Source organism: Nelumbo nucifera, chromosome 1 (genome assembly GCF_055504915.1).
Source record: "Nelumbo nucifera cultivar China Antique chromosome 1, China Antique-T2T, whole genome shotgun sequence".
Lineage (NCBI taxonomy): Eukaryota > Viridiplantae > Streptophyta > Magnoliopsida > Proteales > Nelumbonaceae > Nelumbo > Nelumbo nucifera.
Genome location: NC_142649.1, coordinates 211,140,669 through 211,163,369, shown reverse-complemented (window position 1 = coordinate 211,163,369; position 22,701 = coordinate 211,140,669). Strand labels below are relative to the sequence as shown.

General features: G+C 41.8%; 1 protein-coding gene across 1 annotated transcript; it reads left to right on the top strand.

Annotated features, from left to right (window-relative positions):
• The first annotated feature begins 9,694 nt into the window (after nt 1-9,694).
• On the top strand, nt 9,695-15,675 carry LOC104588817 (plastid lipid-associated protein 3, chloroplastic-like). Its single transcript, XM_010246907.3, has 3 exons — nt 9,695-10,392; nt 14,729-14,924; nt 15,188-15,675. The coding sequence occupies exons 1-3, from the start codon at nt 9,770-9,772 to the stop codon at nt 15,497-15,499; spliced, it is 1,131 nt and encodes a 376-aa protein (XP_010245209.1). The 5' UTR covers nt 9,695-9,769; the 3' UTR covers nt 15,500-15,675.
• The last annotated feature ends 7,026 nt before the right edge of the window (nt 15,676-22,701 follow it).

Sequence of the window (22,701 nt, the reverse complement as noted above, 5' to 3'; positions counted from 1 at the left end):
TCTTGATTCGATACCAGTTGGTAGACCTTGAACTCCTTGGGAAACCCTCTTGATTGATCCCTTTGGCCCAAGTCCCTTTGCAACATTCTAATTACGCCATTAGGGACAATGGCACTTAAATTAGGGGGTGAGGAAAAAGAAACAACAACAACAACAACAACAATAATAAGAAGAAGAAGAAATAAGCATTTAGATATGCATAACTAAAAATGTTACTGAGAAATTTTTAAGTCTTTCCAAAAGAGATCCCCAAAAAGAAAAGGTTGAGGAAACTGATAAAAGAATATTGAATTTTGTAGAAATCAGTAGCAAGTGATAGGAGTCAAAATTGGTTTTATTTGAATATTGTCGAAATTGTTTAGAAGTTGGAAAATGCTCCCAATTTTTCCCCCAGTAGGATAAGAAGAGAATGATTGAGAAATTAGACAAAAGTTCTTCAAGTAAAAAGAGACAGTGGACTACCCTGAATAGTGCTTCCAAAAAAAAAAGGTCAATGGACACCCTAGACTAAGCAACCGGGTCTCTCCTCCTAAGTCAAGTGTCGAGATTCGCACCAAACGGAAAAGGGAATGCCAAAGACAATCACCTAACACTTAGTAACCAAGTCTCTTCACCTAAGGCAAGTGTCGAGATTCACGTCAAATGATAGAAGGTAGCAATAAAAATAAGTGTACATCTCAAAGTTCAAAGGTAGAAATCGATTGCCAAAAATGGTAAGAAGAATACCTATCTGATTTTGAAATCAATCTCAGATTTTCTTGACAAACTGCAAATGGAAGAGTATACAAGATTTTTAAGCTATGTTTCTGAAATATTCAAAGCAAGGTAGTTTTACCCCTTAAGTCCAATACTGATCTATACAAAGTTTGAGAATTCTGGAATCGGAATACTTGGTTGGTTTTGTCAATGATGATTTCGCTATTGGAATGACTTCTTTTTATACTCAGTAGGATTTTAAAGCTGCATTGCTAAGGGACTAGCAATGACCAAGTTGGAAGTGTGATAATTCTGTATTTTGATGCCTTAAGGGCATCATTTCAGGGCTCTTTTAGGCCTTAGAATAGTCAAAATGTGCATTTTTCCCAGTTAAATTTAATATTTTAGACCTCTGAGGGTCCCCATGCAAATCCAGGGGAAAACTGGGGAAGTTTTAGGGCTGAAATGCAATTTTTTGGAAGCTGGTGTGAATTCCAACTAAGAAAGGGGGTGTTTCTATGAAAAACTAAGCACAAGAGGGCGCCTCCAATCTGCCAAACCCAGATAGGCACCCCTCCTCCTGTATTAGCATACTCCCCTCTCCTTATCAAACTCTAGGGCGCCTCCCCACTCATTCTTTTCACCTCTAACAAACCCTAGCCGCCCTAGGCTATCAAATCTCCACCCTCAACTCTCTCCTAACCTCTAATCTCAACCATCCAAGCCTTAGTAACACCTCACTCCTTAAACCTCAACCAATCACCTTAGGGCGCCACATCACATAGACCAATCACCTTTCTCCACTATAGGCGCCCAATCTTGCACCCTCCATTCTAGGCGCCCAAATCTCAGCCCTACATAATATTGGGCACCCTCTCCTCTCCTTTTTAGCCTTAGGATCTCCTTAGGACAATCCTAACCCTCTATTCTCAAACCCTAGGGCACCCATATTTTAGCATAAACCCAAGAGCTGCCCATCTCTTCCTCGCTAATCCAAATTATGTTCACCCTTCTCTATAAAAAGACCAAAGGGGCCCTTGAGAAGGGGTTGGTCAATTCACCCGGTTCACAAGGCTAATGCTTCTTAAAGAGTTCAAGGGTTGTAGAAGGGAAGGACACTCAGATCATGTCAAGAGGGGTTCCTGCAAGCAGTTCAGCCAATCTGCAACTACCGCCACTAGATTTGATCAGCCATCCCTTTTGTTTTCTCTATTTTCTTTTAGGTTGGATTCTACCCCCAAGTAAGATGGAAGACTGTTCTTGAGAAGTTCAAGGGTAAAGGAAGAGGAGAACACCCAGGCAAGAGGAGGGGTTCTTGCTTGCAGTTCGCCTAGCCACTACTACCACCTCTGGATCTGGATTCCAACCAGTTTCCATTAGTTTTAGATTTACTTTTTATGCGTGTTTTTATTTTCTGTTCTTTAATTTCCAGTTTTCATTTTATTTTTGTAATTTATTTTTATCAAATTTAATTTTTGTCTTCCTTTCTGTAGATCTGAAATCTGGTCAAGTAAGACGGAAGGCTTAGCTCGGGGAGTTTGAGGGTTAAAGGATAGATCCGAAGACTACTACCTCTGACTGAGTTGCAGATTTTTTATTTAGTTTTTTTTATTTTTGTTATTTATTTATTTTTCTGTAATTTTTACTTTCAGCATTGTTAGAATTTTATTTTAATGCATTCTAGATTAGTTAATTAAATTTTGTGTTTTTGCGATCTCAAATCTTGTTATTTTGTCCAGATTGAAGTACATAACAATTTTTCCCTCGCTTCCCTACAGATACGACCCCTTTCTCACCACTAACTGTGTTTTGTAGTTATTTTGAGAATCAGAAAATTTATAAATATTGAAACTAGTGCTCCAAAGTGGTTAGCGACACACTTCCAGACACACCAAATTTATGGCATCGTTGTTGGGGAAGCAACGGAGAAAAAAATTTATTTGCATTGTTCGGATCTGTTTCATTATTTTTTTTATTTTAGTTTGATTACTTGATCTGTAATCTCACTTTAATTCTTGTTTCTCTTTGATTTTGCAAGACGTAATAGAAAAAGGTGGGGTACCAAAGCATTGTCGGACTATTGAAGAAAAGAGAAGAGAAGAGAAATTGGGATTGTGATTCAGGTGTAGTCGTCCCAATTTAATCCTGTTTTTTTGTTTTTATTTTTGAATTATTTTTGATAAAGTAATGTTTTTGAATTCTTAGTTAATTATTTTTCTTTCTTGACAGATCCAATTTATTTTTTTAGGATTATTTTTTGTTTTGTTCTTAGATCTATTTTTTTAGGGTTGTTAGGTTATGTTTTTTTTCTTTGTTTTCAGATTAGAAACTCTTTTCATTTCTTGGATTTTTATTGTTGCATACTCTTTTTTTATATTATGTTTAATCTTTAGAGTAGCGAACTCCCTTCTTAATCTTCATTTCCATAGTATTAATTTTTTGCAAAATTAGTTCCTCTATTTTTTTGATTTCTGTGATTAATTGTTGTTGTAATATATTGCTCCCTTAATTAGTCATTTAATTGAATAATTGATTGTTAATTAGGAAATTATTCAAAATTTTGAATTTGAGTTTAAATTTCAAAAATTGAATTATAAGTTGGATTTGAATTTGAATTTGAATTTGAATTTAAATTTCAAAATTTTGAATTTCAAAAAATATATAAAAATTTTAATTAATTAATTAATATTTTAAAATTTTTGCATTTGCATTCCAACGTTTAAGGTTTGATATGTTCTAGAGCATGCATCATATATGATTATTTATTTTCTGAAATTATCTTGTTAGTTGCTAATGTGTTAGGATTTTTCATTTTTAATTGCTCCTTTGCTGAATTAATTTGTTTTATTATTTTATTGTTGAATTACATATTAGAGATAATTGTTAATGCATTGTAGTTAGTTGCATTTATTTTGTTTATTGTGTTTTTCCGTTAATCCATTTAAGGGCAATCCAATTTAAATAAGATAAGGTGGGGATTTCATCACCCTTCCTTGGCCCAAAAACCACCACCCTTTCACGCACAGTTCACCCTAAACCTTAATTTAAAATTTGGATAGCAAGATCCTTTAGGGGGCCCCATACATTTGGTTCAAAAGTGTGATGAATTTTAGGGAAGCTTGTAATTACTTTCCATAACTGGCTAAGCCTAAGCGGGTTTTGTGGTTACTTAATTAGGTCCATGCGAGAGCAAGAGGAGCCTCCCACATCCCCACCTCTTTACCTGGCTAACCAAAGGAAGTGGTGAAATTCCAAGTGAACTTAAGAGGATTCAGATTGGTTGAACCACTAGTTTAGGAAACCTTAGTTCAGCCCGTAGGTCGGGTGTTTGAATTGCTTGCATTTAAAAAAATAAAAAGATAAAAAAATAAAAAATAAAATAAAATAAATTCAATGGCCAGAGTTTGGGGAATGTAAAACTACTTTCAACCTAAGCCACGAATAGATTGGAACCATGTGTCTCAACAACTGTATAAGATTAATGGGATGGCCCAAAGATTTGACCAAGTCCTTGCATTTCGTCAACAATTTAGCCCATTCCCAACCTTGTCATCCTGTCCAACATGTTCCATCTGTGTAAGCCTAGTCCATCATGTTAGCTAGTGCCCTACGGCGGGCCCATGTCAACCAGTCATTCTAGAGCAAGTACATGCAGTTAACGGATATTTCCAACCCAATGCTAACCCATCCTTTAGTCCATATAACCCTGGGTGGAAAAACCAGCCCTATTGTGCTTATTGGGCCTAAGCCTAAGTAATCACACTACTAGATGAACACTCTCAAAGGCCAGAAGCCAAGACTCACTGTGAGTATAATGATTACCCTAGGATTCAACTGACCCAGTTATGTCAAACCTCGTCTCAGCCTTATCAAACCGATTCACTTGATGATATGTTTTTGTAGCTCCAACAGCTAATTTTATCTCAGCAACAGCCAATCCTAAGATTAGATAGCCAAGTAATTCAGCTCATGGAAGCTAACTTACAGAGGGAGAATGATTCAATTCTTAGTCAACCAGTTGTTGACCCCAAAAACGAATCCCTAGGTCTTCCCCAATACCAATATCTTACATCCTCTAATGTCCCATACTTAGAAAATGCTGAAGAAATCTCAACTCTTTAAAGGGAAGGAAAGTTTGAAGACCTGTGTGAGTCTCGGAGTCCTTCTGCATACCCTGAACATAATAGGAATTGTTGTATTATAGATGTAAAGAGAAACCCCAGAGAAACCAATCTGGTCATAGTAGATGACCAGACGAAAGAAGCTAATGCCTCAATAAAGTCTCCTCACCCATTTCAATCTTGGTCTACTGTTGAACCTCTACCAGAACTAAAGAGTGAACCACCTGTGCCTTCTCTTGAATCTCCCCCGCAACTAGAACTAAAGCCCTTATCAAACTTCCTTAAGTATGTGTTTTCAGGACCCGACCAAACACTACTGGTGATCATAGTCGCGGACTTAACCCCTAGACAGGAAGAGAAACTGATCGAGGTATTAAAGGAGTATAAGAGTGCCACTGGTTAGTCTGTAGCTGATCTGAAGGGGATTAGTTTGTCCATTTGTATGCACCATATTTACACAGAGGAGGGTGCAAAACCAAGTAGGGAGATACAAAAAAGTTGAACCCAAATATGAGAGAGGTGGTCAAGCAAGAAGTAGTTAAGTGGTTAGATGCGGGTATTATCTACCTGATTTCAGATAGTAATTAAGTAAGCCCTACGCAAGTGGTGCCTAAGAAAGCTAGACTCACCGTGGTCAGTAATGATCAAGGTGAAATAATCCTTACCCAACTTACCACAGGATGGCAAGTGTGCATCGATTTTAGGAAACTTAACGTAGTCACGAAAAAAGACCACTTTCCTTTGCCCTTCATTGACCAAATTTTGGAAAAACTTGTTGGGCAAAAATATTTCTGCTTCTTAGATGGTTATTCTGGGTATAACCAAGTAGTCATTTACCTCGAAAACCAAGAGAAAACTACATTTACCTGCCCTTATGGAACATTCGCCTTCCGACGAATGCCATTTGAATTATGTAATGCACCAGCAACCTTTCAGAGGTGTATGACGGAAATTTTTTCGGAAATGGTGGGTGATTTCCTGGAAATATTTATGGATGATTTCTCTATCTTTAGGGATTCCTTCGAAACATGTCTCGAACACTTATGAAAAGTTCTTTAATGATGTATCAAGAGAAACTTGGTCCTCAGTTGGGAGAAGAGCCGTTTTATGGTCAAAGAAGGCATTGTGTTAGGTCACATAGTTTCCAAATGGGGTATTGAGGTGGATAAAGCAAAAATTAACCTAATTTCTAAACTTCCACCCCCCACTTCTATCAAGCAAATTTGTTCTTTTCTTGGACATGCCAGCTTCTACTAACGATTTGTTAACGACTTCTCCCAGATCTCTAGGCCATTGTGCAACCTTCTAGCAAAAGATGTCCCATTTAGTTTTAATGAAGCATGTCTTAAAGCTTTTGAGTACTTGAAAGAGGCACTGACCAAGGCTCCAATTCTGCAACCTCCTGACTGGTCTTTGCCCTTTGAAATCATGTGTGCTGCCTTCGACTATGCCATCGGAGCTGTTTTGGGACAAAGGGTGATTTAACATCCTATGGTAATCTATTATGCAAGTCGTACCCTCTCAGACGACCAATTGAATTATACCACCACAAAGAAACAACTGTTAGCTTTTGTATTTGCTTTGGAAAAATTCCGCCCTTACCTATTAAGCACTAAGGTTGTTGTATATTCTAATCACTTGGCCCTAAGACATTTGTTTTCAAAGAAAGAGGCGAAACCCAGGCTCATCAGATGGATCTTTCTATTACAAGAATTTGACCATGAGATTCGGGACAAAGGGGTCCAGAAATGTGGTAGCTGACCATCTGTCCCGAATTCAAATTGAAAAAAGCAAGCCCGTCCATAACTATTCCTTCCTAGATGAGCACCTCTTACCTATCTCTCATAATGCTCCCCCGTGGTACACTCATATTGTCAATTACTTAGTAGTAGGTAAAATTCCCAAGGGGTGGTCTAAGAATGAGAAAGACAAATTATTTTCTCAACTCAAATACTACTTCTATGAAGATCCCGAGGTACTTCTGTCATGAAAAACTTTTGAACCGAATCAAAAGGTCTGGCTTTTTAATTCTAGGTTGCGTTTGTTCCTTGGTAAATTAAGGTCTAGGTAGGGCAGGCCATTTATTGTGGAAAAAAGTGTTTCTGTATGGTGCAATTAAAATTGTTGATCCAAAGAATGGAAGCACGTTCAAAGTAAATCGTCAAAGACTTAAACCATATGTGGAAGGAGTCTCTGAGAGCAGAAAGATTGAGAAAATAGGCTTAAGTGATCCAGAGAAAATGGTGTATGGTTGAAGACGTTAAACTTAGCACTGGTTGGGAGGCAACCCAACGTAGTTTTCAGTTGTTTTTGTTTTTATAATTAGAGTTTTTGTTTCTTTTCTTGATTCGAGACTACTTGGCAGACCTTGAACCCCTTGGGAAAACCCTCTTGATTGATCCCTTTGGCCCAAGTCCCTTTGCAACATTCTAGTCATGCCATTAGGGATAATGGCACTTAAGTTGGGGGTGAGGAAAAAGAAAATAATAATAATAATAATAATAATAATAATAATAATAATAATAAGAGATAAGCCTTTAGAAATGTAGAACTAAAAATTTTACTAAGAAATTGTTAAGTTTTTCCATTAAAAGAGATTCCCAAATAAAAAAAGTTGAGGAAACTGGTAGAAGAATATTGAATTTTGTAGAAATTGATAGCAAGTTATAAGAGTCAAAATTGGTCTTGTTTGAATATTGTCGAAACCATTTAAAATTGGAAAATACTCCCAAGTTTGCCCCTAGAAGGATAAGAAGAGAAAGATTGAGAAATTAGACAAAAATTCTTCAAGTCATTAGAAATAGTAGACTATCCTGAATAGTGTTTCCAAAAAAAAAAAAAACCTACACTTAGTAACCGGGACTCTTCACCTAAGTCAAGTGTTGATATTCGCGTCAAACGGAAAAAGGAATGCCAAAAACAATTACCTAACACTTAGTAACCAGGTCTCTTCACCTAAGGCAAGTGTCATGATTCACATCAAATGGTGGAAAGTAGCAATAAAAATAAGTGTGCATCTCAAAGTTCAAGGGTAGAAATCCATTGTCAGAAATGGTAAGAAGAATACCTGTCCGATTTTGAAATCAATCTCATATTTTCTTGACAAACTGCAAATGGAAGAGTATATAAGATTTTTAAGCTAAGTTTCTGAAATATTCAAAGCAAGACAGTTTTACCCCTTAAGCCCAATACTGACGTATACAAAGTTTGAGAATTCTGGAATCAGGATACTTGGCTGATTTTGTCAAGGATGATCTTGCTAAGGGAATGACTTCTTTTTATACTCGGTAGGATTTTAAGGCTGCATTGCTAAGGGACTAGTAATGATCAAGTTGGGGGTGTGATAACTCTGAATTTTGATGCCTTAAGGGGCATCATTTCAGTGGTATTTTAGAACTTAGAATAGTCAAAATGTGTCTTTATCCTAGTTAAATTCAGTATTGTGACCTTTGAGGGTTCCTATGCAGATCTTGGGGAAAACAATGGAAGTTTCAGGGCTAAAATGCAGTTTTTGGGAAGCCGGTGTGAATTCCAGCTAAGAGAATGGGTGTTTCTGTAAAAAACTGAGCACAGGAGGGCACCTCTAACAAACCCTATCCGCCCTAGGCTATCAAATCTCCACCCTCCACTCTCTCCTAACCTCTAATCTCAACGATCCAAGCCTTAGCAGCCCCTCATACCCTTAGCTCTCTCCCTATACAACATCCTAGCCTTACACCTCACTCCTTAAACCTCAACCAATCACCTTAGGGTGCCACATCACAGACCAATCACCTTTCTCCAGCTATAGGCGCCTAAATCTGCACCCTCCATTCTGGGCGCCCAAATCTCAGTCCTACATAATATTGGGCGCCCTCTCCTCCTCTTTTCAGCCTTAGGATCTCCTTAGAACAATCCTAACCCTCCATTCTCAAACCTTAGGGCGCCCATATTTTTGCATAAACCCAAGAGCTGCCCATTTCTTCCTCTCTAATCCCAGTTATGTCCACCCTTCTCTGTAAAAATGACCCAAGGGGCCCTTGAGAAGGGGTTGGTCAATTCACCCAATTCACAAGGCTAAGGTTTCTTGAAGAGTTCAAGGGTTGTAGAAGGGAAGGACGCCCAGATCTTGTCAAGAGGGGTTCCTACAAACAGTCCAACCAATCTACAACTACCGCCACTGGATTTGATCAAGCATCCCTTTTGTTTTCTTTAGACATAATCCCAAAAGATAATACTTGAATTGAACTTAGATGGACACCACTTATATGGTGTTTGGAAGTGTGGGCTATTTTTGGGACCGATTTTCAAGAAAAAACGTCCATGCTTCCAAAACCCACTTTTCACACAAAAAAAAAAAATGCTTCTACCACGTAGGCAATGAGCAACATTATGTTGTTTGGTAAGATGATTTTCATCACTGTTTTTCATGTATGTGCTGACAGGTAACCACCACATAGGATATACATCAATCAACTGTTGGAAGAAATGATTCACCAATATACATCAATGGAGTCCCGATTTTCGAGACATATCCAATTTTTTAATAATCAGCTAAACCAAACAATAAAATACATGAACATTTATTGAAACACTTATATAAATCCGACGTATGACTGTTTTTTTGAAAAATGGCCTCAGTTCCAAACATCCCCTTAATTAGAAATGTCATATAATTCCATCTTCAATTTTGCTTATAAATAAAGCGCTGCATTCGCAACGGGTCCTGACTAGCACTCATCAACCAAAGATGCCCTTACCTTTTAATTCGACACGAAGCTGGTTTTAATATCTTACGTGGGACAATTAAATCGCTGAATTGTACACGTGGGAGTTAGTTTTGGTTAGGGAACGTTTGTCCTTTACTAATTTCAAAAGAATCAAAATACATGTATAAGCGGAGATAATGCACCCAAGCCAAGCGACTCCTCTCTTTCTCTCTCTCCTCCCGTTCCGGCTCCCGCGAACCGGAAATGGCGCTGCTGCTAACCTCACATCCTTCGCTTCTCCTCAAACACCCCAAAACGCTTCGTCTCTACTCTCTCCGTTCCCTAAATCCTTCTTTATCCTTCTCCCTAACCTCCCCAAGCTCCAAATTCTCTTTCCTTCGTGTCCGTTCTTCATTATCCGGCGAAACTCCCGATCAATTCCCCGGTCGATATTCAGTAAACAAGCCTCCAAAAAATCAAATTTCCAATAAGAAATCCTCTGCCAAATCTTCCGGGAAGATCTACGCTGAGCAGAAAGATGATGGGACTTCTTCTGCGGGCATTACCGACGAATGGGGAGAGAAAGCTGAGCCCGAAGCAGAGACTTCGTACACGAAGTTCTCTGATGCTGATCCTCCCAAAGATGAAGACGAATGGGAAGGAAATAAGGAGAGCGCGTCAGGGAATGGCAGTGCGGCCTTGTACGATAAGCTTGGGGACTTGAAGCGGAGCTTGGTTGATACTGTTTATGGTACTGATTTTGGGTTCCAAGCGTCTGCAGAAGTTAGAGCGGAGGTTTTGGAATTGGTTAATCAGCTGGAATCTTCGAATCCCACTCCTGCTCCCTTGGAGGCTACATCCCTTCTTGATGGAAACTGGATATTACTGTAAGTGGGTTTTCTTGGTTTTAATTTCTTTTCTTAATTTTCTTGGTTCTAGTTGTCAACGGCTTGCATGTGAAGAGGTGCTGTTCTTTGAATTGATTTTAATATTATCGACTTGTCTGTGGAACGGGAAATGGTCATATTAATCCAGTATTAGAATCATACACAAATGACAACACCAAAGAGCAATTGAATAATGGGACACAATAAGATATGGCGCAGATTCTGGTTGATAATAAAATGGTTTCTTGTTTGCGGGGAACGCAGTAACATGCAGTTGGAGCCAGCTAGTTGTTTGATTGAAGCAGAGGGGAGTTCAATGAATTGGTAAAGTGAGAAGGGCATCTGGACAACAAGAGTGATTAAACAAGAGTCATGCAATAGGAGAAACCCATTGTCTGAAAAAGAATAGGGAAAATTATCTAATTATACTGAGTAAAAGATCAGTAGTAAGTACTTGGAGGGAAAATTATCTTCTCTATACGATAAATTAGTTTATTTTCTTTTTATTATTGATACCAAGTACCTGTTAGAAAAGGAAAGAGATAACCGCTGCTTCAAAACATGAATCTCTCTCTCTCTCTCTCTCTCTCTCTCTCTCTTGTGTTTTCTGTTCTTCGGCTAGCATCTACCATCTTGTAGTAAAGAAGCTGGAAGTAAATAAGAAGTGAATCGCTAATGGTAAATGCATATAATTGTTTGTTGAAGATGCAAAACTGCAGGAGAAAATGAAACTGGGAAAACAAATGGAATTTGATTACTTAGAAAGAATAGAGCTTCATCTATAAATGTTTCTGTTTTAAATTTAAAATAAGGGTTAGCGAGAGAGGATCAGAGAGACTCGCTTCCTCATCATTTGTTATTTTGCTTGTTCTGGATTCTTTTACTGACAGTTATTCTATCATGTATCATGTATGAGAAGTCAATTTTCCCAGATGAGGTATTAAAAGAACAAAATAATAATAATTATAATAATAAAAAGATATAATTACCATGTAGTTCCAATGTGCTCCAGCACTTCTCATACATTTATTCATCGTAGATATGCTATTAAAACAAACGATATAATTACCATTCCCAAAAAGAGGTTTTCTAGATTAATGTGCCTCGGATACAAGAAGCAAATGCAACAAAAACCAGAAAAATAAACATCAACATCAAGACCTACTCCCCCTGCACCCACACCCAAACACCAACAGCATTTCCTTAACTACCATAACAAAAGCAGTTTTTAGAAGCACTCTTTTCATCCTTCTCCCCCTCCCTCTCATATCTATGATGCTTTGGCCTCCCAGTTTCAATGAATAAGCCAATTTGACATCTCCTGTCAATTAAAGTTTCCTATTCTCCAATGCACTCAGCTCCACTATCAAACACTAACAGCACGCCCTGAACCACAAGAATAAAATGAAATTTTAACACCTCTCTTTTCATCCTTACCCCCTCCCCCTGCTAGGCCTCACCATCAGTTCGAATGAATAAAACCAATCCAACATCTCCTTTTCTCAATTAAAGTGTCCTATCCTCCAATACACTCAGTTGTACTGTCACGTCCTCTGTCCCTACTTACAACCTTTTGTTCTTATCCTAATTGGTCATTTTCCTCCAAGTAGTTAATGAAACTTCAAAACGAAATTTTCTCCAGCTTGGCCTTCCTCTCCTGTGGAGACTCAAAACTGAACAAAATGTTAATTTAATGGTGCATCCAATTGACTAGTGACCCCCAGACTCACTGTGCTGAATAACTATCACTCTCAGTCCACTTCTCCCAAACTACAATTTGATGAAGTATATCCCGTGGAAGCGATCCACTTCACCCACAAGTAGCCTCCTATGAATGCCCTTCTCATATCTGTTATGTTTTGTCATAATACATCCATTTCATCTCAAGACTTCTTATTACTTTCTTCTTATCATGTTAATGGTATTGACTACTATGATTTTTTTTTTATCATTGACTACTTTTATTCTTACTAATACTGTGCTTAGAATATCATCAGATGTAAACATTGTAGTCATTAACATGTTTGAGAATTCCAAGTGGAAGTAAGATAGTTGAGAACCTACAAAATGATAGTGCATTATTTAAAATAGAGCAAAATAAAGTACAGTTGGTTGGAGGAATGCTCTATGTAACAAATCACCTTTAAAAATGGTGCGTATCTAAATTCCTACTGAATAAAAATGTTGTTTAACTTACCCATCTGAAAGTCCTCCTAAGAGGGTTCTACATCTTTGTTTCCATTTTACATGTGCTATTGCCTGAAGAATACTTTTTCAATTCTATTACTCCTTCAAAGGGGCTTCTTGCTGCATGTTGATAGGAATGACAACGGGTGGGGATCATATTCCCCATCCCCGACCCCAATTTTGAAATTAATCCCCATCCCCATCCCCATCCCCAATCTCTGCCGGGGATAAAAGTTGTCCTCCATCCCCAATCCCCGACGGGGCGGGTTCCCCACGGGACCTGAATCCCCGAAATTTTTTTAGATAACAGTATTTTTTGAAAAATAAATTTACTTAAAATAAATAAAAATTTTAAAATCTAAATAATGTTATATATATATATATATATATATATATATATATATAATCAGGGTCAGGGTGGGGTCGGGGAAGTCGGGTCCCCATCGGGGATGGGGAAAATTGCCATCTCTACATGTTGACAATTCTGTTGCCTCACTCTCCTTACAAGTACAAAAGCATAGAGGAATCATATGTAAAATATGAATTTTGGTGCACGTAGTTTGTACATTAAATATTTAATTAAGTTCTCATCTTTCCCTTTCTAACAATTAACATAGTTTTGTCCTTCAAAGAAAGTATTGTAAAGTATTACACCATTAGAAGAAGGGCAACTGGAGAAATGCACCACGGCCCCCCCTATGGTTCAGAAATCCCCTCAGGAATACAATTTTCCATGTAAATTTCCCCTCTCCCCCCACCCCCCACCCCAATGGTTGGCTCCCCCTATGGGCACATCCATATTTATTCCCCCCCCCCCAACCACCAATCTACTTAGGTTTTTCCCCCCCTCATAAATAATTCCTGTCTCCGCCCCTGCACTAGATCCATTACTAATTGTACTTAGAAACTATATTAAGTACAGCGTATAACGCTTTTTTGCACTCTGTGTTGCAAATATATATTCTTTAAATGATGATCCTTATCTTGAAGCCTTTTAAAGTATCAATTATAGTTTAGTTTATTTTATTCCTTTACTTTTAGTCTTTTACATATATATTATTGTCAAAATCTTCTGAGTTAAATTTAATTGCCATTGATCTGAAAGGCATGATAGATATGTATATACATTATTATACTACTTTTCACTCCAATCTCATTTGCTAGTTATTCTGCCAATCAGACAATCTTCTTTTCTTAGTTGAAGTAAAATCATCATTTAAAAATTATATATAGTTTTTTCTCTCTTTATAATATCTGTGATGAGCTTGACCTTTTGGAATTTTAACCCGTGGCTGCTCCAGAAATGCTCTATGGAGTAATGTCGAGCAATGAAGAATCATCTGATCAATAAATGATTATAGCAAAGATGAAGATGTTTACATGGACAGTTTGCAACCTTAGATAAAAATAGGATTATAAATTATTTCATTTGTGCTACTCTAGTAGTAACCCCAACAGGTGATAAAATAAAGAAGAAAACTAACTAGAAGGGTTTGACCATCTGCTTAGAAGACCAGCTATTGCACCAGCAGGATGGAATTGTTTATGAAAGAAAAGCTCAGGAAGGCCAAAAGGGACATGGGTTGTGGTAGTGAGAAATGATCTGGGAGCTCACAATTTGATAGAGGTCATAGCCCGTGATAGAGTGAATCAACAGGATCCATATAGCTGATCTCCCCCTCCCCCTCCACCCCAAGTTGATTGATGGCATCAATTTTCTATTGTCATTGTATTGGAATATTGAGGCAATGAGAAAGAATACATTAAATATATGGTGTGACAGTAAGGGTTAAGTGTGTTTGAGCTATGACCCAAAAGTGATCAATAATCTTCATTGAAAGAGGAATCTAGAAAGGTTTAGTATTATGGAACAATATTGGGGGAAACGTTCAGTAGACTTTTTTGTTTATGTTCCAGTGAGAGGTCTGTGAGATTTGAATTGAAGATTTTCTCTGGATTTGTCTGCCATTCATTTATAAACTTTTATTTGTACTAATCAAAATAAAATAGCGGTATTTTAACAGCTGTTGTGATGTTTTATGAGTAGGGTCCTTGAATCGTGTGGTCAACCCCGCATTATTGGGACTCGGGATAATTCTTAATAGATAATGTTGATGATGATCTTATGTTGGTTTGTTTGGTTCATTAGGTACACGGCATTTTCCGAGCTCTTGCCTCTTCTGGCAGCTGGGACAACTCCATTATTTAAGATTAAAAGGATATGCCAAAAGATCGACACCAAAAGCCTCGCCATAGAGAACTCCACTGCACTCTCTAGTCCTTTTGCTACTTTCTCCTTTAGTGCGTCTGCTACTTTTGAAGTCCGAGGTCCTTCAAAAATGCAGGTACTATCACAAGCCACATGCGAGTTCAGATGAATTAGATTGCATAAAACATAAAGAGTAACTTGATTAGATAGATTTAGTTTGTAATCAGTTGAACAATTTCTCACATCCTTTTAAGGGTTGTTCAAATAGAATTTCAAGTCTTCAGAATTGTTTCAGTTACTGGATAAGGAGCATTGCTTCTATCCTCAAAAGGAACGCATAAACCTCCTCCATTAGAGACCATGTCTGTGAATAGTTATCCCTTGACTTTTAATCTGCAGGTCAAATTCACGGAAGGGGCCTTCCAGCCACCAGAAATAAAGTCTACTGTTGATCTTCCTGAAAATGTAGAAATTTTTGGGCAGAAGATTGACTTAGCACCCATACAGCAGTCTCTCAAGCCTCTGCAAGATGCTGTAGCAAGCATTTCTCGGGCAATCTCTGGCCAGCCACCTCTCAAGCTTCCAATTCCAGGGGAAAGGTCTCAGTCCTGGTTGATAATAACATACCTGGATAAAGATCTTCGGATATCAAGAGGCGATGGTGGCTTGTTTATTCTTGCAAAAGAAGGTAGTTCCCTGCTAGATCAGTAGCCATCAATTTCATGTAACCCCCCCCCCCCCTGTCTCTGCTGAAATCCAATAAATTTTGTGTATTCCATTGTACTGTTGTGTTCTATACATCTATGGTTTTTCTATTGCTGTGTACTGTAATGTACATCTGTAAGTTTTCTATTAGGCATCAATGGACAAAAAGAATTCCTTTACCACATTTTCCTGAATTCTTGGTCGGGATTCTCCTTATTAACTTGACCTCTTCTAGGACCTCATCTTCGGTTTACAATTTACCATAAATAACTTTTGAAACCTGACCTCTTGACTGAACCCAGCCACTGGTTTTAACAGATTGGATTAAAGCCTGGTCAGATGTGTAAATAGTATAGAGGAAAAAGCCAAAGAAAGGGTCTTCAGTCGAAGGAAACAAATCGTCTGTTTGGCATCGATGTCGTTCCTTTAGAAAACGGTGATACATCAGCGCCACGTCAAAAAAACGGTTCTCTAGGAAATGTCTGTTTGTTTTAGAACTGTTTTTCTATAAAAAACGGTGTTCTAAGCTACGCCATAGAAATTGAAAAAGCATGGTATGGAGTAATGTCGATTTGACATTTTCTCAGATTGGAACTCGTATATAGACTTCCTATAATGGGTATCAGTGTTGAAAACAGATATAGAGCATAGGTACCAAACAAAAAGTATTGCTGTTGCTCCAATAAATAATGTACTATCTGACAATAACATTTCTAAACAAAAAAAGACGTCATTTTTTCAGAAAACAGTGATTCTAATCCATCATTGGCAGCACCGTTTTCTCAGTGCCGTATCTGCAGAATCGATGCCAAATATATACAAAAGCAACAAGAGTCAAGTAGCCTAATTTTCCGAAAGTCATATCCAAAAGAGATTGGATTTGGGATAAATAGCTTTGTATTGGGTTTTGGAGTTTGGCTTGCTCAACATACTGTGACAAATGAGAGGTGTGCCTTGTTAAACTGGGCTTTTATTTTTTTCACAAACAAGCTGCAATTAACCAGCCCAAAAATTTTAAAATAAGTTCTTGGCTTGGCCATGAATGCCGGTGTATTTGGCGTCAGTTATGGTCATTAATGGAGCCCTGGTGCATTATGCCGTTATATTATATACACTAAGGGTCCGTTTTGTTCACAGTCAAAATTGGAATTGGAATGTCTATTTTTATAGTTTGTTTCATTCATACAAGAATCTAAATGGAAATTAGAATCAGTTAGAATAGAATTTCATTCCCAAAGAAGGGGAAGGGAATAGTCATAAACAATGGGGTTTGATGTAATCGTTGCTGGTCACGTACCAATTTTTTTTGTGATGTATCAATTTTTTGGCTAAATACCTTGTCACTTGACCTGCTCCTAGGTGGCCTGTGACTCAGAGGATGATGGAGCTCCCTGGTGGCGAATTGTCTAGTGGTGAACTACTTGGTGGCGAACTCCCTAGTGGTGAGCTACTTGGTGGCGAGCTCCCTGGTGGTGAGCTACTTGGTGACGAGCTCCTTGGTGGTGAGCTACTTGGTGACGAGCTCCCTGGTGGTGAATTACTTGGTGACGAGCTCCCTGGTGGTGAGCTACTTGGTGACGAGTTCCCTGGTGGTGAGCTACCTTGGTGAGCTCGTCATTTAACCTGCTCCTAAGTGGCCTATGACTCAGAGGATGGTGGAGCTCCCTAGTGTAGCGCAACCCGACTGCCCTCTGCATCAGGTGATCTTCTCCTCTTTGTAGACGGTAGGAGCTGAGGAACCTACGAGAACTGAATCAGAGGACCCGGGGGTGTTTACCCGGCGGGGACTCTCCGATGCTTAAGTTAGCACTCTCATTGTAGAGAGCTTGAAGATGATATTAGAGAAATGAGAGAGCTAGAGAGCAGGGGTTACCTCCATTTTTTCATCCCCCTTTCCCTAGGGGGGGTGAGGTCTTTATATACTGGTGATCTGACATGTAACCGCCTCTGATTCTCTACCGCAGCTGTTATTTTCCAGGGCTGAGCTGGTGGGTGCAGGTAACCGTTGCAGGGTAGGGTCCTGTCAGGCAGTAAGCAACCACCAGAGCTGGCAGGTGCGGTTCCGTCAGGCGAGAGGCATGGGTACAGTCTTCTGGTACGGTTGTTAGACAAAATGCTTCTCGTGAGGCCCTGGACGAGCTCCTTGATGATGAGCTCAGAGCTGCCTGGTGGCGAGCTCCTTGGTGATGAGCTCTGGACTGCCTGGTGGCGAGATCCTTGGTGATGAGCTCTGGGCTACCTGGTGGCGAGCTCCTTGGAGAGCTGCCTAGCTCCTTGCAGAGCAACCTAGCTCCTTAGTAGTGAGTTCCTTGGAGAGCTGCCTAGCTCCTTGGTGGCGAGCTCCTTGGTGGCGAGCTCCTTGGCGAGCTCCTTGGTGAGCTGCCAAGCTCCTTGCAGAGCTGCCTAGCTCCTTGGTGAGCTGTCGAGCTCCTTGGCAAGCTCCTTGGCAAGTTCCTTGGTGAGCTAGTGAGCTCCTTGGTGGTGAGCTCCTTGGAGAGCTGGCGAGCTCCTTGGTGGTGAGCTCCTTGGAGAGCTGTCGAGCTCCTTGGTGGCGAGCTCCTTGGAGAGCTGCCGAGCTCCTTGGAGAACTGCCGAGCTCCTTGGTGGCGATCTCCTTGGCGAGCTCCTTGGTGAGCTACCGAGCTCCTTGGCGAGTTCCTTGGTGAGCTGCTGAGCTCCTTGGTGGCGAGCTCCTTGGCGAGCTCCTTAGAGAGCTGCCTAGCTCCTTGGTGGCGAGCTCCTTGGTGAGTTGCCGAGCTCCTTGGCGAGTTCCTTGGCTGTCATGAGGTGTCAGGTGTCATAATTCCACTGGAGGGCCAAATCTGCCCTCATCATTTGCCCCCCATTCCCGAGTTGAGAGTAACTCGGCGAAGGGAGTAGATTTCTCCTTTTGGCCCGTAAGTCGACGAGCTAGTAAGCACTGATCTAATTCTTAGGCTCTGGGAGCTGCCTGTAAGTGGCAAGCTACCTGTAAGTGGCGAGCTACCTGTAAGGTGAGGAGGTCTCCGCCAGTTTAGTACTATAGCCCTTAGGCTCTGGGGGGGCAACTTATAGTCCACTTTTGGTGATTTTGCCCATGCTGAAGAAGTGACTGGGTCTTAAGCAATAATGTGGCCCGTAGGCTTTGGGAGCGACTCATAGTCCACTCTTCTTGACTTTGCCCATGCCGGAGAGGCAACTAGGTATTAAGCGGTTGTGTTGCCCATGCCGTAGAGGCGACTGGGTTTTTCAGCAGTAACATGGCCCATAGGCTTTGGGAGCGACTCGTAGTCCACTCTTCTTGACTTTGCCCATGTCAAAGAGGCGATTGGGTCTTAAGCAGTTGTGTCAAGGTCTCTGCCTGTGAGGCGCCGAGCTACCTGTAAGGTGTCGGGGTGACCGGGTGCCAAGCTACCTGTGAGGTGTCGAGCTGACCAGGTGTCGAGCTGCCTGTGAGGTGTCAGGCTGACCGGGTGCCGAGCTGACCAGGTGCCGAGCTACCTATGAGGTGTCGGGTTGACCAGGTGTCGAGCTGCCTGTGAAGTACTGAGCTGACCAGGTGTCGAGCTGCCTGTGAGGTGTCGGGCTGACCGGGTGCCGAGCTACCTGTGAGGTGCCGAGCTGACCAGGTGTCGAGCTGTCTGTGAGGTGTCGGGCTGGCCGGGTGCCGAGCTACATGTGAGGTGCCGAGCTGACTAGGTGGGTGCCTCAAAGCTATGATTGCACTGCATCAGCCTCGTAATGCCGGTCACCCACTCCTACAAGAAGTTACTAGGAACTCGACCTTCGAGGGCAACACTACTAACTTTAGGTCGCCAGCTCACACGAGAGCCTTGGAAGGCTCGACCAGCAAGGGTGCCTATGTAGCCTGTTGGCCACCAACTCCTGCGGAAGCCGGGAAGAGCTCATATTTGTAGAGAGGACCTTGCGAAGAGGTCTGATGAGGTTTTATCTGAATTGAAAGTAAAGTTGGTAGACCTGCTTAGTTTGTTAGCTCCCTACATAGTCTTCGAGTTCATAAAAAATGGAAACTACAAAGCGAGAGCTTCGGTTTCTAAAGAGTGAGGACTTAGCTTTCTGGGAGAAGAGGACTCAGCTTTTTGTAGGATGAGAACTTAGATTTTGTAGGATGAGAACTTAGCTTTTTGTAGCATTTTCCCACAGACGATGCCAATTCATGTAACCGTTGTTGGTCACGTACCAATTTTTTTCTGATGTATCAATTTTTTGGCTAAGTACCTCGTCATTTGACATGCTCCTAGGTGGCCTGTGACTCAGAGGATGATGGAGCTCCCTAGTGGTGAACTACCTGGTGGTGAACTACTTAGTGACGAACTCCCTGGTGGTGAGCTACTTGGTGGCAAACTCCCTAGTGGTGAGCTACTTGGTGACGAGCTCCCTAGTGGTGAGCTACTTGGTGATGAGCTCCTAGTGGTGAGCTACTTGGTGACGAGCTCCCTGGTGGTGAGCTGCTTGGTGACGAGCTCCCAGGTGGTGAGCTACTTGATGATGAGCTCCCTGGTGGTGAGCTACTTGGTGATGAGCTCCCTGGTGGTGTGCTACTTGGTGACGAGCTCCCTGGTGGTGAGCTACTTGGTGACAAGCTCCCTGGTGGTGAGCTACTTGGTGATGAGCTCCCTGGTGGTGAGCTACCTCGATGAGCTCGTCATTTGACCTGCTCCCAGGTGGCTTGTGACTCAGAGGATGGTGGAGCTCCTTGGTGTAGCGCAACCCGACTGCCCTCTGCATCAGGTGATCTTCTCCTCTTTATAGACGACAGGAGCTGAGGAACCTGCGAGAACTGAATCAGAGGACCCGAGGGTGTTTACACGACGGGGACTCTCTAATGCTTAAGTTAGCACTCTGATTGTAGAGAGCTTGACGATGATATTAGAGAAATGAGAGAGCTAGAGAGCAGGGGTTACCTCCATTTTTTCATCCCCCTTTCCCTAGGGGGGTGAGGTCTTTATATATTGGTGATCTAACATGTAACCACCTCTAATTCTCCGTCGCAACCGTTATTTGCCAGGGCTGAGCTGGTGGGCGCAGGTAACCGTTGTAGGGTATGGTCCTATCGGGCAGTAAGCAACCACTAGAGCTGGCAAGTGCGGTGCCGTCAGGCAAGAGGTGTGGGTACAGTCTTTTGGTACGGCTATCAAACAGAATGCTTCTCATGAGGCCTCAGACGAGCTCCTTGGTGATGAGCTCCGAGCTGCCTGGTGGCGAGCTTCGGGCAGCCTGGTAGCGAGCTCCTTCGTGATGAGCTCCGAGCTACCTGGTGGCGAGCTCCTTGGAGAGCTGCCTAGCTCCTTGGTGGTGAGCTCCTTGGAGAGCTGCCTAGCTCCTTGGTGGCGAGCTCCTTGGCAAGCTGCCTAGCTCCTTGGCGAGCTCCTTGAAGAGCTGCCTAGCTCCTCGGTGGCGAGCTCCTTGGCGAGCTCCTTGGTGAGCTGCCGAGCTCCTTGGCAAGTTCCATGGTTGTCTTAAGGTGCCAGGTGTCATAATTCCACTGGAGGGCCAAATCTGCCCTCATCATTTGCCCCCCACTCCCGAGTTGAGGGTAACTCGGCGAAGGGAGTAGATTTCTCCTTTTGGCCCGTAAGTCGACAAGCTAGTAAGTGTTGATCTAATTTCTTAAGCTCTGGGAGCTGCTTGTAATTGGCAAGCTGCCTGTAAGGTGAGGAGGTCTATGCCAATTCAGTACTATAGCCCTTAGGCTCTAGGGGCAACTTATAGTCCACTTTTGTTGATTTTGCCCATGCTGAAGAAGCGACTGGGTCTTAAGCAATAATGTGGCCCGTAGGCTTTGGGAGCGACTCATTGTCCACTCTTCTTGACTTTGCCCATGCCGGAGACGCAACTGGGTCTTAAGCGGTTGTGTTGCCCATGCCGTAGAGGCGACTGGGTTTTTCAGTAGTAACGTTGCCCATAGGCTTTGGGAACGACTCGTAGTCCACTCTTCTTCACTTTTCCCATGCCGAAGAGGCGACTGGGTCTTAAGCAGTTGTGTCGAGGTCTCTGCCTGTGAGGTACCGAGCTGCCTGTGAGGCGCCGAGCTGACTAGGTGTCGAGCTACCTCTGAGGTGTTGGGTTGACCGCGTGCCGAGCTGATCAGGTAACCGCCTCTGATTCTCCTTGGTGGCGAGCTCCTTGGCGAGCTGCCTAGCTCCTTGGTGAGCTCCTTGGAGAGCTGCCTAGCTCCTTGGTGGCAAGCTCCTTGACGAGCTCCTTTGTGAGCTACCAAGCTCCTTTGTGAGCTACCAAGCTCCTTAGTGAGCTCCTTGGAGAGCTACCTAGCTCCTTGGTGGCGAGCTCCTTGGTGAGCTGCCGAGCTCCTTGGCGAGTTCCTTTGCGAGTTCCTTGGTGAGCTGCCGAGCTCCTTGGTGGCGAGCTCCTTGGTGGCGAGCTCCTTGGAGAGCTACCGAGCTCCTTGGTGGCAAGCTCCTTGGTGAGCTGCCGAGCTCCTTGGTGGCAAGCTCATTAGCGAGCTCCTTGGAGAGCTGCCGAGCTCCTTGGTGGCGAGTTCCTTGGCGAGCTCCTTGGAGAGCTGCCGAGCTCCTTGGCGAGCTGCCGAGCTCCTTGGTGGCGAGCTCCTTGGTGAGCTGCCGAGCTCCTTGGCGAGTTCCTTGGCTGTCATGAGGTGCCAGGTGTCAGAATTTCACTGGAGGGCCAAATCTGCCCTCATCAGGGTTGATTCTGCTCAACCAAACAACTAGAATTGGAATGGTTTGTTTCGATCCTAATCCTAGACCCTATTCCCATAAGCCAAACGAGCCCCAATTGATTTTTGTTGAGCTGGATCTGGATCTGTATGTTTTGGATCTTTGGTTTAATTGAACGAGCTTAAACTACAGTGCCCATGTATATACACGTATTATGTATGTGATAGCTATGAATATATAACCCTACCAAGTGCACTAGTTATCAAGTAGTATAAAATATCGTTCCCGCGAGGATTTAACAAAATAAGTATTAGAACCACAGTCTTCCTTAATTATTTGGGCAACCAAAATTCAGAATTGAGCAAGGACTATTGAGAATAAAAATTAGCATAAGAAAATAAAAGCGAAGGTGATCACTAATCGAATCTGCAAAGGATGGAATCGCTAGGACTTTAGGTCCACCTAACCAATGTAATGAATATTGATGGGTCCAATTATCCAAGACTAATTGTTATTCCCATAAGCTGAGATTTTCACAAATCTATTTAATATTCTCTCTCGAGATATACT

Excerpts from the sequence above, each read along its gene's own strand:
- LOC104588817 (XM_010246907.3), top strand. The coding sequence starts at position 9,770 with ATGGCGCTGCTGCTAACCTCACATCCTTCGCTTCTCCTCAAACACCCC. Across the intron at positions 10,393-14,728 it reads GATGGAAACTGGATATTACT|GTACACGGCATTTTCCGAGC; the intron begins GTAAGTGGGTTT and ends TTGGTTCATTAG. Across the intron at positions 14,925-15,187 it reads GAGGTCCTTCAAAAATGCAG|GTCAAATTCACGGAAGGGGC; the intron begins GTACTATCACAA and ends TTTAATCTGCAG.